At 44.3% G+C, this 15,458-nt stretch overlaps 1 protein-coding gene across 1 annotated transcript in view; it reads left to right on the top strand.

The window, feature by feature from the left end:
- The window catches only part of COLEC12 (collectin subfamily member 12), a 101,950-nt gene that overhangs the window by 10,391 nt on the left and 76,101 nt on the right, over nt 1-15,458 (top strand). The window contains exon 2 of the mRNA XM_027731262.2: nt 1,926-1,976. Coding sequence (XP_027587063.1) covers nt 1,926-1,976 — 51 coding nt within the window. The remainder of the gene's footprint in view (nt 1-1,925; nt 1,977-15,458) is intronic.

Raw genomic sequence — 15,458 nt, 5'->3', positions numbered from 1 at the left:
CTGTGGACAAAAAAGGTCTAACTGAGCACAGACTTCTCACTCCATCACATCTGTTTGTCTGCATTTAGCTTGCTTTTCCACCGCCGGTCATTAAGTGTTCCCTTCTGGTGAACCCCTTGACTGGCCCTTGAGCTTCTGTTTCCCTTGCTCCCCTCAAGTCGGGGAAAGGCCTGGATGGAAAGGTTGCAAGCTTCCTCAGCATCCTGTGCTGGAATGGTGGCACAAGGTGACCAGCAGCTGCTGAAGCACCTGGGGGTGCTGAATCAGCCTCCCTGCCAGTGCAATGCAAACAAAAGCCCAGAAGAAGTTGGGTTTTGGACAGCAGGGATTGCCATGAGATGCCAGCAGCGTTTTTCACAGCATGGAGGCAAGGCTGCTTGCCTACATGTTTCTGCTGGGAATCACAGCAGAGACAAGTGTTTCTTCAGTGTGGCAGTGGGTTAAGAACCACCGGCTGCCACTTGGGAAGCCATGTCCTAGGTCCTGTTTAAAGAGTCACATGGAGGCTTCTCCCAATGTAAAAATGGTGTGTGTCGGAGAGGGAATGGATCTACTCTGCTCCCTCTGGGCAATAGGGAAATGGGAGAAGAGCAGCCTGGGTTGTGCTGCCCTCCCTGGCAGTTGTTTGCTTGGTGCAGAGGCTGTGCTGATGATAATGCAGAGCTTTTGCCTTTCCTGTTGGTAGAAGGAAGCTGGACACACGAACACAAACATATCCTTTTTTTTTTGTTAAAGAAGTCGAGGGTGTATTTCTTTTGCTGATGCCAGCCTTTTCCTTTGCTGCTGGAATGGAGAGGATAGAAGGAAGAGGAGAGAAATGAAGCTTCTGACAAAATAAAATCATGATTATTAGCATATTACTGCTTGCTAACATAAAGATGAGATCAAAAGGCTTAATGAAGTCAATCATAGAATATCCTGAGTTGGAAGGGACCCACAAGGATCATCAAGTGCAACTCCTGGCCCTGCACAGGGCAGCCCCCAGAATCACGTCATGTGCCTGAGAGCATTGTCCAAATGCTTCTTGAATTCAGGTGGGCTTGGTGCTGTGACCACTTCCCTGGGGAGCCTGATATTTTCCTAATATCCAGCCTGCTGTGACACAGCTTCATGTCGTCCCCTTGCGTCCTGTCACTGGTCACCACAGAGAAGAGATCAGTGCCTGCCCCTCCTCTTCCCCTCATGGGGAAGCTGTGGGCTGCGATGAGGTCTCCACCCTTTCTCCCTTTCTCCAGGCTGAACAGACCAAGTGACCTGAGCCACTCCTCATATGGCTTCCCCTCTAGACCCTTCAAAATCATCACCATCTTGGTTTTTATTTTTCTCATCTGTTTGAGTTTATCAGTTCTGTTTCCTATTTTTTATTGGATCTTGCATCTTCCAGTCAAGCTAGTGCCCATAGGAAGTGGTGGATGGATAGACAACCATCCCCTCTGACTCTTCTCTCATTACTTGGCATGGCTATATGTGGCACTTTGTGTAAAAGGCCAAACTGGTGCATGTGTAGCCTGAGCCCAATGCCTGCAGAGCACGGGCAGCTGGCTGGAGTGAGTGCTGTGGTCTGGGTGAGCCTGCCCAAACAGCATGCTGGTGACAATTGTGGCTGTCATTGTGATGAGGGACATTTCTACTCTGCTCTGTACTTAATTGGCCAAGCAGGCCTCACGGTAGCTGCCTGGTGATAAATCTGCACAATTTGTAATCTGGAGTTCTGCTGGAGATTCTGGTTAGGGGAAGGGCTCTGAACTGCCTTCTCTACTTGAAGACAGAGGTGGGAATATGAGCAACAGAGAGGAAGATCAGTAACATGCCTAACAAATCAATTAAAGTTACATTAATTCATGAACATTTAAGTGTAAAAACTTCTTCCCATCTTTTTCCAGTGGTAGTAGTAATAATCTGCTGCTGTGTCTTTCTTTCTCCAGACGATTTTGCAGAGGAGGAGGAGGTGCAGTCCTTCGGCTACAAGAGGTTTGGTAAGTGGCAGCAGGTCTTTCATCTTGCTATCACGTAGTGCTTAGGGTAAATCAAACACCTGCTATGAAAATCTTCCTGGCAGCATCAAAACATACAGGTACAGTCCCATCATCTACTTTAATCCAATATCTTCCCAAAGGAACGTGTGATTTTTAGACTTGATTTATTTTCTTGGCAAACATAAGGCTTCAGAAATAACGGTGATCAGAAGCAAGCGTGGTTTGTTTCATTATTTGATCATTAGCATAATGAAACTGAAGCCCACACCTGATCAAAAATGAATGTGCATGCTGTAAAAGTGGGTCAATGCCTCTTACATGTCCTCTGCCCAGCTGGGCACTGCTTCAGCCCACACATGGATGTGCAGCAGGGTTTATAGGTGTTCCCAAGAGTGGTTGCATGGGACCTTCTGTAGACTTGCAGAAGTTGTACCGCCAACTGGGCCAGGACATACGCTGTGGACTCCTCTCAAAAGAAAAGTATGTGGTATGGATGCATTCTGATGTCAAAAATTATTAGAATGAGCTTGGTTACTTATTTCCTTTTTCTCCTTTCCTTTTTTTTGATGTTTGTTTACCCCAAATGGCTTTCTCATGTGAGGAAGGCAGTGCCACGCATCTGTGCGCAGCAGGTCAGCAGCTTTCAAGGCCCCTCTTTTCAAGGCTCTTGTGATCTCTTTCTCTCAGGAAAACGTTTCAGTCTCTGCAGTCAACAGCTTCACCCAGGGCAGGCTGATACCTGTCCCTGTGACAAGGGGAAGGTGACATGGTGGCCTTTGAGCTCCCACAATGCCAACTCTATCTTGGAGCAGCCAGAGAGGCTCATCATCCAAGCTGCTAGCTGCCTTTTCAACTGTAAGCTATCAGGATAATAGTTCACCTTATTTTTTATCTCCTGGGAAAGTGGCTGCAGCAAGAGTCACTTTCAATGACCCCACTTGGCAAGCAGATAGGAAAGGCAGGCTGAAAATAAAAAATGAAAAATAAGTCAACAATTCCTTACATCCCAAAAAGAGCAGGGGGAGGCAGCATGAGGAGATGTGGCATTTGGGAGGTGGGAATCACATTCGCATGACCTTTTCTACCCCCTGAACTACTCCACTGCACCCTGCTGTTGAGCTTTATTTTGGATAGATCAGCCAACCACAGAGCCAGCATCTGTGGCTTGGAAAGTCCTGCCATAAGGCTGCGCACAGGGTTTTTTCCTGCTTTTTTGTTGTTGTTGTTGTTCTGGATTAAGCCCTGGAATAGCAAAAAAGAAAAAAACCTTGAGAAATAGGAAGAGATGTTAACTGTTTATTTCTGTCACCTCCAGATGAGTAAAAAAAATTAAGATCATTAACAACTATAGAAATAGTTTCCCTCTGTGTTGTCTTCTACCTAGCTATCCCTGGTGAGCATGCTCTTGCAGTGAACAGTGAAAGGATTTAGCAAGGAGCAGGTACTCCATTATCCTTACTATCCCAATAACAAGTGCACTGTTGTGGTATGATGGGATTTTTGCATATTAGCTGGCTTTCATTTCTTTCTTCCTCACGGATATTGTGATGCTACCGAAGTGAGTTATTTCTCCCCTTAGAAATGCAAGAGCATTTCCAGAAATGCATGTGCTCTTGCACTTGGTGGGGCAGTGTGGAGGGCGCAGAGAGCCAGCAGCCTGGCAGCAGTGGGAGGAGATTTCACAAGAGGAGCAGTCAGGATAGTTCCACCCTTAGCTGCCATATTCTTCATGAAAACGACATCGCTGTTGTCAGGGAGGTGTCCCAAATGTCTGCAGTACAGAAGAAGGGCCTCGACCAAAGGGAGAATGGGATCATGAAGCCATAGGATTGGCACTGGTGAGAGTTGTGTAATTCAATAGTGTTCTAATTCAAGAAGTCTTCTGTCCATACTATTTTGGAGCCTGAACTTCTTCCAATACCCCCTTCTATATCTTTCCCAGCATCATGGGGCAGCAGAGGGAGAAGCTAGGCTGACCTGGTTTCCATACATACCTGCACCAGCATCCTGGTGTTCCTGCTTTTTTGTCCCCTAAAGGGGTTATTTCCCCTTCTTCTGAAAACCTGACTCAGTGTGTTCCCATTTCTAACATCCCTGATGCATTTCCAGGCAGTCTCTGAGCAACCTCTGAAGTGAGTGGGACTCACGTGCCTTCAACAGTGCTGGCTGCTCCACCTTGCACTGGGGTCCTCCATGCCGGAAGGTGACCTGTACATCTTTTAAAGACTCCAAATTCAGTGGGCAGCTGAGTCAGCATTTCCAGTGAAGTACCAGAGTTTGTTCTTGGGGCCAGAATACAGCGGAGTAGTTTGAGCTCCTACCTGACCAGTAGAAAATGTTATACCTCCTGTCACAGTTGTGTTCTGTTCTCTCTTGGCCCTGTGTCCTCACTGATAAAAGGCAGCAATATGGAGGAATCCCAAGGCAAGGACCAAGTTTTATTATACAAACGCCTATAAAAGGTCATTTTTAAAGGAGTCCTGTTCTATCTGGTTGCTGGCATTGTAGAAATTTCAGTGCTGTTCCTGTACAGCCTGCTGGTGTGGGCAGCGATGAGAACAGCAGTGGGGTTTTTGTTTCAGGAGCCACAGTGTAAGAGCAGTTGTGTTAATATATTGTGACTGGAGCAGTCCTTGAACATGCCATTGACATGAGACATGGTAGGAGGACCATGACTCAAGTACCTTTGATTCCATCGTTTGGAAGTGGGAGCCCATGTTTGGAGCAAAACGTGCTCTGAAGGGGAGAAGGCTGAAGCACAACTGTTTTGTGAAAAACATGGCTAGCAGTGAGTCACTACTGGCAGCTGGGAACATGTGTTGGTCAGCATTTGGCAGGCAAAGCCTTGACCAAACTGCTTTCCTAGAGTTCAGCTGAAAAGTTTATTATTAGCTGCCTTGTTGCTGGAGCCTGTAGTTTGGTTCAAGGAAGGAAGAGATCAGCAGAAGGAGGGAAGGAGAGAGGCATTCTCCAAAAATTCTCGTTTTGGGGAAGAAGCTTTTGCAAAGAGGACTGAATACATACTGTCTTGCACCACTTTGCCTTTTTCTGAATCATTCTGTCCTTCCTTCTCAGATGAGTTAATTTCCAAGAATTTATCATGCTAATTTAGTTTTTAGTCAGTAGAACATTAACTGGTCATAGTAAGCCAAACATACTAAGCATAACACACTAGCATATTAAAGAAAAATGACTACAGATGCAGACAAAGATCCTAGGAAAATACATACCAGCATTTTTTCTTTTTTGAGCCTGGGACAGATTGCTGCAGGGGGTCAGGGAGGATGAGGAAAGCAGTCTTTCCAGCTGACTGATGCTGTTTACTTCTTTCCAATGGATGCTACAGATGTGCAGGGACACTGCCAGAAGTGTGATGCTCAGCTGCAATGCCTCCAGATTGCTGCATTGAAAAAGTGAGGCAGCGTGTTTCTTATCCCTGCTACTTCATCATCAGTTACTACTCAGGCTGCTTTGAAGTTATCTGCTCCAGATAGCAAGCTAAGCCTCTCCACTGATTTTCCTCTACCAGATTGCCACCAATGCTAACTCTTTCATCAATCAGTCTCACTGGTTTGCACCACCCCACATACACCCCACTTTGGGAAAGAATGAATAAAAGGGCAAAACTTCCCTTTCAATAAGACATGCTTTGGGATGCTAAATCTCAGGCATGACAGCTCAGACTAGTTTCTAAATTGGTGGTAGAAGGATGAGATCTCTTTATGGCAGGGTTTGACTCTTCCCTCTGAAATCTGGGCTCTGGTCATCACCATAGGCATGGGAATTGAAGGGATTTGATGGACTCCAAGGCTGAAGATCCAATCTTCCTAGCTCGTGGCATTTCGAAGGAATAGAGATCGTTGTGCATTTTCTTTTAGAACTTAAAATCTGCACTTTATTGAATAGAGTCTTTAATGTAGAATTTTCACAGTGAAATTATTAATTGCATAATTTGAAGTGACACTACAATATGGAATAGCTGAAAGCAAGGGGGGTGGTCCTTGAACCTCCCAAGGAATCAGAAGATAGGATCAATACACTATAGATAAGTAGAAGACTACACAGCTTGAGTAAGATAATTACCCTTTGCCCTTGGCAAACACAGCCAGAATTGAAGGCTATAAGCCTGTCCTTCACAGAGGCACCCATCTTGGTCATCTCCATGCTCTAGATCATGAGTCAGAATCCTCCTCAGCTTCACCTTTCCTCTTCCCTGCTGAGCTGTCGATAGGGGACGGTCTCTCATGTCCCCAGGCAGGTCCAGTGTGCACCAAGGCACTGGTCCTCCAGTCTTCCCCACACCCTTTAGGTCAACAGCTGACAGGGAAGGAGGGATAAAAATTACTGGGGGGCCCCCTCAAGGAAGGTAGGTACTTCTTTAGTTATCTTTAGTAGGGTATATGAGAGATGACTGGGTCAGGATGGCTCTTCTGTGCAGTTATGACAGTCTAGCTCCTGAGCATCATTCCAAGTGTAAGAATCAAATCTAGGAGTTTCTGGACCAGGAGTGGATAAATCATCCTGCCACATAGTGATGAAACCTGCTATTAAAAATCTCCTGATGAGTGGCATGGGAGCAGCTGAACTAGATCCATTCAGTAACTGTTTTCTCACTATACATTGTTTATAGTATTCTACACAGGAAGAAGCTGTATATTATTTCTTCACCTTTGATAGAATACAACTAGGAGGTTTTAGGAGTGTACAATTAATAAAAGCGTTGTGAATGGTTTACAGCACAAATGAAAACTTTTAAAAAAGAGTGGGGGTTTTGGGCCTATAAATGTTCAAACATGACCACGGTAAGGAAAATTCATGGCTCAGAATTTTGTGATAGTTCAGGAAAAGTATTTATTCATTAACACTGAACAGAGAGAATAATTCTTGTCCTTATCTCTGGATAAATCCAGGCCATTGTTCACATCTCTAATAACATGCACCAAAAAAATGTCTGGCATCAGCTTGGTGGTGTGCTATACCCACACAAACCTTAAGCCCCTAACAAAACAAAGAAAAAAAATCCTAAGCTTTAGGAATTTGTCAACTTTTCTTTATGGTTTGTAAATGACCAGTGAGGGATTTCAGGTGCCACAAGCCTTATCCTTCCCCAGCATTCTTGCACTTGTATGCCTGCAGCATGTAATCATGTGGTTTAATAAAAAGTCACAGGGTCACTCATACTCACAAAGTCAGAAGAAAGTTAGGCACGGTGCTTCCAGTTCACTAATCTGGCCATATTCGTCAGATGAGGATTTTGCCTGCATGTGTCCTGGGATAATGAAGTCCTCACTGAATGGCAGTGCCCATGTGGCTGTTCATTTTAGCCTAAGAAATTTCATTTGGAGTGACCCTTTTAATTGCCATGGCCAGTAAGGTAGAAGGGGGTCGAACCTACCTTCTGCTGGGGTGAGTCCTGAGCAGCTGAGAGAATCCAGCACCTTCAAGGGTTTGAGGTTTCTGCTGGGGTTTTAGTCCCAGCATCAGGGGCTGCATGCAGAGGAACCACCTGTGTAAGGTTTCTTTGTCTTTCTTCTCTTTTCCAGTATGTACTTCCAGTACTGGAGCAGTTGGCAGGGAACTGAAGTCTCAATAAATAAATAAACAAATGCTGATGTGTGCAGTATTGCCATTGCAGAGGATTGTACCCAGGAGCTGTCAAGGTGCCCACATGCTGCCAGTTTGTCCCTCCCATCAGTAGCTTCTGTCTCTTGCAATGCAATGGGCATGTGTGATAAATGGGATATCCAAACCACAAATTTGAAACCACCAGTCTTTGTAAAGATGGAAAATAGCTGGTGCACCCTGAGAAATCCCTCACTGCCAGGCAGTAATAGCAAGATCCAAGAAGTTATCAGGTCTATGTGTACTGTGCTAACTTGCTCAGGAGCCAGAAGAGCCGTTCAGGTCTGTGGGTTTGAGGCTGCCCCTCTCTAACCTGTCCTGCTGTGCCTGGCTAAAGGCACTTCTCCTTCTAATCCAAAGCCATAAAGAGGCCTCTTAGCAGCGCCTTGGGGACTGAAGTCATTCCAGCTGTGTGTTGTTACGTAGGCAATCTATTTTCTCTTAGTTACGGGTTTTTCCTATTTAGTACAATTAAAATTCTTGACATGCTTCTTCATATATTGCATTAGCATGCTTGCAGGAATACCTGTTTGATCAATCTCTGTCTTTTACGGGGTGAATTGAAAGGCAGTATGGTCACCATTATGTGTGAATTTTGCTCTCTAGTTTTCATTAGAGCTATAAAATAGGTGTGTGGGCTGAACAGCGCCTTGTATTTATGAATGGAATGAAAAAATTGGCTAAACTGTAAGCAACACCTGGGGATTTTGTATTTATTTCCTTGTAAACTAGCCAGACAAATAATGATGTTTGGTAACATCAGCTTGCTGCCAGAACACCTAGGCTGCATTCTGGGCTGTTCAACTTCATAACAAAATTACCTGTGAAATTAATGCCTTGGAAGGAAACTAAGCATTGTATTTTCAGCACTTGATACCATTATGTTTCCATGCAAAGGACTAACATAGGAAAACTGTGGGATAAATGAAAACTTCAGATACGAAGCCATCATGACAAGGAAGAAAAAAATAGTTGGAAATACCCCTTAGTGAACTCTCCGTAGCACTGGCATGGGATTGTAGCACACACCAGTATTATTCCTGAGCTCCTCGGAAGCTTTATTCCAAATATAAGTCTGCATTTGTAGCCAGCTGCTACTACACTCTGCTCTTTACTGTGTGCTGTTAACTCTGTGGTTGCAAATGCTCAGATGTGTCTAATGGATCTTTGGCTTTTCTGTAGCCTCTTCATAATGATTCCCTGTCAGAAAGCTGCTGTGCTGCGCTGACTGCCAGCAACACAGGGACACTGGTGTTTTGTGAGAAAGGGGGTGCTATATTCTCTCAAGGATATGTTGTTAGATGAACCCAACAACACACGCAAATAAAACACATACCTGTCCGGTGCTGCTTACATTGGTATCCTAGATTCCTTTCATTTCTTAGGAATTTCCTCAAAATGTTCTGGAGCTCTAAAGCCCACATTAAGTGACATGGCAGAGGTAATGTTGATTTTGCAGGGCGCTGAGGCCTTTGCAAATGCTGCTCAGCATCCCATTGAGTGAGGCCCCTGAGCACACAGGCTGCACAAAGTGGTGCTGTTGCTATTACTTTGTCAGCAGTTTATGAACAACAAGCATACTAACAGGGAAGAGCTCAGTGCTTTAGTTAGCAGCTACCAAGGCAAATAGTTGGTACAAGTTAGCGTGACAGACTACAGACAGACAGACAAGTTAGCATGACAGACACACACACTGCCTTGTACGATAGGCCCCCAGCTGTCAGGTTAGGAAACCTCTCTGCCTTTGGCTATCTTGCTTAAAAGCTCCTGTAGTCGCTCCCTCTTCCTGCAGTTAAGGAAGCATTTGGATCTCTTGCTGTCCACTTCAGCAGCATCCAGGGAAGGGGAAAGATCAGATTAAATTGGTAGTACAGCATTTTGTCTGCTGAACTATCAGAAGCATTAGAACAAAAGTGCCATGATGTTCTGACATGAGGTGTCATTTAATATTAAATTAGGTTCCCTGCCTGTACATGGTTGGTGCCTGGTTTCCCAGGCTCCTGTGGGAGCTGCTGCAAGGAAAGTGTGAAACTTAACCAGCTTCACCCAGACCTGAACCTGAGAACCAGGACTTAGACCCAGACTTAACCGTCCCTGCTGTCCTCCACCATCTCAGTCAGCAGCCCTGAGCCCAGCCAGTGTCCCAGGAAAATGACACTGTGAATGCGGTATATCGTGTTGCTGTACTTTGGCCAATTTCTTGATTTTTTCAGGGAGAAAATTTTCTGTCTGAAGATTGACTTCCATATGAAATCTGAATATAAGGCTAGGGTAGGAGTCATTTCACCTACTTTTAGGGAGCCTAGGCATCTCTCTCTTTAAAAACACCTGTCCTTAAAATGGCGATAGCAAAAAGAAGCTAATGCTGCATGAAGGGACTTCCATGCCGACCAATAGCATCACCATCCTGACCATGTTGAGTTACTACATACAAATCGTCAACTGTCTGTATTATGTTCTATAAAAGTGCTGGGGAAAGAATATGAAAGCCTAAAAAAGCCTGTGAGAGAGAACAGTAAAAGGAGTAGCACAAATGAACAATGGGTAAGTACTTTAGGCTGATTTGGCCTGTTGCAGACACTAATGAGGAACAGTATGTTGCTTTGCTAAGTCAAAACCAATTCAAACTCTGCTGTGCTGCAGTACAAAAGATTAACCAAAGGAAAGCTTGGATTAAAATCTTATCCAGTCTCAAGTAGCCTTCTTTGTATGGGTAAACCTTAACTGAAGCAGCCAAGAGCCAAGAAATTTCTATTTGTCCTATTTCAGCCTGGGTTAGAGTGGGCTGAGATTCTGGAAAACAAAGAGAAACTGGGAGATCGTTGTGGGCGGGAAGGAGTCTTGCTCGGTGCCTGGAGTCAGCATGGACAAGCGTTGTGCAATGTGTGTGTGGAGAGGTTCGTGTCCTTCAGATACTCTTCAGCTTGGTCAGGAATGCATCTGGAAAAATCCACCCGCTCATCCAGAGAGAGAGATTGATGCCTTAAATAAATAAAACATGAATGTGTTTTCGTGATTCAGCTTGTGACTCTTAATGGAAGTTTTTGTAGTAGGTGGAGTGCGAGACACAGGGATCCACTTCTCTTCAGTCCAACTGAGGCTTGTAAGGAGATTTTGTGTTTAAAGTCTTGTGCAGACATTCAGGCCTAGTATAGGAGGACTTTGCATCTTTTCTGATAGCTATTTCATAATGCATAAAGATGCAGGGCAGAATTGCTTTCTTTTATGGATATATGGGTGCTAGGGTCTGCTTAACAGGGCTTTGCTGAATATTTTTCAAAATCTGAAGTTTTAAACGTTTGGAAAACACCTATTGATTTGCTTTACATAACATGTATCTGTGTGCTTGTTGCCAAGGTCTTGGCCAGGAAACATGGAAAATTCTACTGAAGTTTGTATTTTGAATTAGCACAGGAACAGGCATAAAAGCTTTTACTTGCCAGGCTTGTTGCAGCCACTATACACTACATTTGGAAGTGCTCAATGGCAGAAAACATGCGTGCCTTTTATATTTTGTTAATGGGTTGAGGTATGATTTCAGACCATCTGTGTAGGTAGTGACAACTGTTAACTGAAAGATTCCTTACATATATTTCTGCTTTATCATATGATGGAGGACATCCTGGTTACAATAAATAATAATACATAGGGCCAAAAGATATTTTTCTTCCTTTTTCCTGTCTCTCTAGAAGTTAATTGCTTCAGATCGTAATACAGCATATAATAGCCCACATAACTGGTGATTTCATTTTAAATCTGACCTGTAAGTCTCAAGTCTGGAGTGTGAGAGCTCTTGTCCTTAATTAACACTTTGCACAGTCTGAAACCAGTTTAATCCAAACAAACACTGTGAAGATTTCAGCATAGCATCTGTGCACAGCTAAATTCACTTGTCCCCAGAAGTTGCTACACGTCACTGCTTGCGTGCACAGATGTTTATATTGAAACTTTTTGTGCTTTGTTTCGTGTGAATACAACCAAACTGGATTTGGATCAGTGTGTTGGGCTACCTAACAGCACAACTTCAAATGTACAAAAAACAGACCTGTAAGACTAAATTGCATGTAGATTCCATCTGGAAATGTGTGCTTCAAACATGTTCCTAGGCATATTGTTTCCTAGGTCTGGAATGCAAAAAATCTGAGAGGCGGTTCTTGTGCTTACCATATTCCAAGGCCCCACTCAAAAGTCTTCTTGCTACCTCAAACAGAATAACTTACTTGTCTTCTTAAGAAAACAGATTTCTTCTTGATTAATGATTCATTCATTCATTCATGGCCAGTCTTCGCGAGCGAAGATTTGGGAAAGGTCATTAACCCTTCGAGCCTGCGCAGTGGATTTTTTAGGTGAGACACAGTGTGCGCTGAACTGAGCCCACCCTTTAATCCTAAGGTTCATCTGCCGGGGTCGAGCGAGCTTGGATGGTGGCAGCGAGGTCCTCAGGACGTAGGTTTGTTTAGAGTGACCTTCTCTTAGATGGATGGCCTTACAGGGCTCACGAGCTCCATCTGCCCGGGGAAGTCCCCTGACCGGGAATCGAACCCGAGCCGTGGCGGTGAGAGTGCTGCAACCTAACCACTAGACCACCAGGGGTCCTGATTAATGATATTACATTATTAATGATATTACATTATTAACTTCTTTCGCAAATTTATAAAAATGACTGTATGCATATTTCAGTATTATACAAAATTTCTTAAAGTACCTTACAGAAAACAGCAGCGTAGCTTGGTTTTAAGGTGAGACAAACAAACAAACATCATGTTCTTCTGCTCTCTGCAGAGGAGCTGAAAAATCTTTCCATAATATTGACAACTCTAATACTGATGCCTCTTTAAATAGTTAGTCAAGGTTACCTAAAGCTAGGAGAAAATTTTGGGGGCTCAAAGTAATGAGTTTGGAATCTGTGTGGGTCTGAATCAGCTGAAATACTGCAGGAGGAAGAAGAGTAGACATCTTCGTTGTCCCTTGGTTCATCAAACAGAAGCAAAATAAAGAACATTTTTCAGAGACCTATAATTCAACCCTTCTTTGCTCCATCTGTGCTGGTCTCTGATCAGACCCATTCTTTCTGCAGGGTCCAAAGCAGTGCATGAAGCCACATCTGTGGAAGATCTCTGTGCTTTGTGTGGTGTTCACAGTTCAAGTTCATCAAGGTGCAGAAAATAACATGCTTTGTGAAGATGCTGCTTTCTGGTGCCATAAGGAAACCCATGATCTGCTTTTGCTTTTTAAGAGGTAGCAGGAGCAAACAGTGGTGGCTGCTGTTCTTTTTATGCTTAGATGGAAGTCTGTCCGTTATTCCCTCTGCCCATATGGGTTATATCTGGAGTAGTCCAGCAGAAGGTAAAAAGCTCATCTCAGCCTTAGTCTCAGTACTGAGCCCACCGAGAGGATGCAGGAGGGAAATTTGGTAGCTGCAGGAAATGTCTGCCGTTGTCAGAGGGCGATTGGCACCCAATAAACCCTGTAAACTTCACAGCTCACCTCTTGCTTCGGGAAACCTTGACTCTGGGCCAGGAACAGATGAAGAAACAACATGAGTTTTAACCTCTTTCAGTGTGTTACCGCCGTGCGTGCTGACCCGCAGGATGGGAGGGTGCTGGCTAGGGCCCACCTCTGCAGCAATAGCCACATCTGCTCCTCTGCTGCAGCCCTGCATCCTGACTCCTGAGAAACTTGTATTCTTGGCAAGCTGCTTTGCAGAATACAGCATGGTGGAGCTGGTTTTATTCTCAGTTGTCTTGCAAGAGGTTACTGTGAGTAGTTCTGGGCTTTAATAAAAAGAAATAGAGCTGTGTTCTCCACAACAAGCCCTTTTTATTACACTTGGTTTGAATAGCAATTGGCCTCTAGTCGTGTCTCCAGTGGAAAGAAGACCTCTTATGAAAGCCTTTCATTTACTATAGAGAATGAACTTTCCCATGCATGAAAACAGATTACCAAAACAAGCACGCAAAATAACCAAAAGAGCTGCCAAGAATATGTATGTGTCCAGTTGGTGTTTAAGGTGACTTAGAAGACACTAAGTGGAAGTGTCTTCGTAAAAGGAAGCAGAAGAGCTGACTGTGAAATTAAAAAGCATCTTGCGTCAAAGGAGTACTTAGATCACTGTAGTCTTCTGCATTTTGAGCTTGGTGATTGTGCTGATGTGGCAGTATAATAATTTATTTTATTTTTCTCCCTTCTGGGAGGTTTTTAAAACAATATTGTAAAAAGAAAAATAAATAATGTCTAATGTCTTTTCCGTTGTTCTTCTGGGAAGACTTGTGGTGAGTTAAAAGAGAATACTCAGTGAAGCTGTGAATGGGAGACATTTCCAGGGTGGGTGTGTTTGAGGTTTGTTTGGGTTTTTATAATGCTCCTATGTCTTCTTTTTTTTTTTTTTTTTTAGTTTTCATACACTTTTAATACAGTGGAAACTAAATTAAGAAACTCTTCCTTATTCCAACAGTTACAGGAGCTTTGCAGGGTGATGTGTTACAGGACTATCACCCCCTTAGGAGATGTGCCCCTTGGACAGTCCTGCTGGAAGGAAGCCATGGTACCACTCTAATGCTGCAGCCTTCACTCAGGCAAATTCCTAGCAAGGATTTTTTGGCAGACACTTGTCTCTCCTTTTGCTATCAGATTTATATATGAAAAGGATTTGTAGCCTCTAAGTGACCATGTTTCACCTTTTGAGACCGCTATTTCTAGAACATCAGAGTTCCCAGCAGGGACCAAGGGTAGTGCTGTCCTCATCATGATCTCATGAAAAATGTCCTCTTTTTCCCCGAACACCAACAGTTTGGAGATCAGATAGCTTGCTCCCCTTCTTCCCCACGCTGAGCAACACTTCACATCACAGGAAGGACTTGTTCCTAAAGCATCCTGCACAAAGTGAAAAACAGTACTTGAGGGAATCAGGGATGTGTTCATATAACTTCCTTCAAACTATTTTAAATGAAATACAGTCCTGCAGAGTTGACCGATTTTATGAAAGACATCCACTCGCTGATGGACACATTGCATCAACTCAGCCACCAAAACTAAGCAGTTGAGAGCACAACTGGTTTTTTGGCACTGGAGTAAATAAAGCTGCATGAGGTTAGCTGGGGTTGTCCTCCTGTCCTGGTTGGAAGTGCAGCGCTGAGAGCAAAAACCAGAGAGCCAGACTGCAAGGTGATGGAGATGCTCTGCAGCTGCAGGGAGGCAAAACCACGCAGAACTGGCAGGGAACAACAGGGAGGGGGTCATCCTAAAACTCATCCAAGGGAATCCATTGTGATACTCTGGTTACTCTGATTTGGATGATGCCCAGCAGAGTTCATATTTCAGTGCTCATTCATAAAAAGCAGTGTAAAACCCTTGGGACCTCTCCGACCGGTGACTGCTGGGGCCATTCCTGCACTGCCTTGAATTGCTTTTATTTTATGTAACAGGCTTGACTTCACCAGAGCAGAGCATGCCACGCAGACACGTTTCAGGACAGAGTTAAAACCATCCACAGTCTGAAAACCAGCAGGGTCCCCAGAGAGGGTGTTAAACCCAGGGATTGCTGATCTGTTTCCTGCCTTTGTTATGATTTCTGCCATGTAACCCAATCTCGCCCACCAACCAGCCTGAGCAAGCCTGGCTGGCTGAGTCAGCAGGGCACAGACCGCAGCTGCTTGCGTCACGTCAGCACAGCGAGACTCCGAAATCCCAGCACAGGGTTTACTGATTTGCAGGTTAATCCTGCCCCGAAATCGGTGGGTGCTCACTGCCTTCACCCACAAGCATGGGAGAACAGAACACAACAGAGAGGAGACGGATGGGTGGTGAAGGGGGTGCTCACCAGTCAGCTGCAGTTGTGTGCTTGTCTAGAAGGGATATACT

The sequence above is a fragment of the Pipra filicauda genome, unplaced genomic scaffold (genome assembly GCF_003945595.2).
Source record: "Pipra filicauda isolate LSUMZ 115617 unplaced genomic scaffold, ASM394559v2 scaffold154_size2910363_pilon, whole genome shotgun sequence".
NCBI lineage: Eukaryota > Metazoa > Chordata > Aves > Passeriformes > Pipridae > Pipra > Pipra filicauda.
This window is presented reverse-complemented; position numbering and strand designations above follow the sequence as displayed.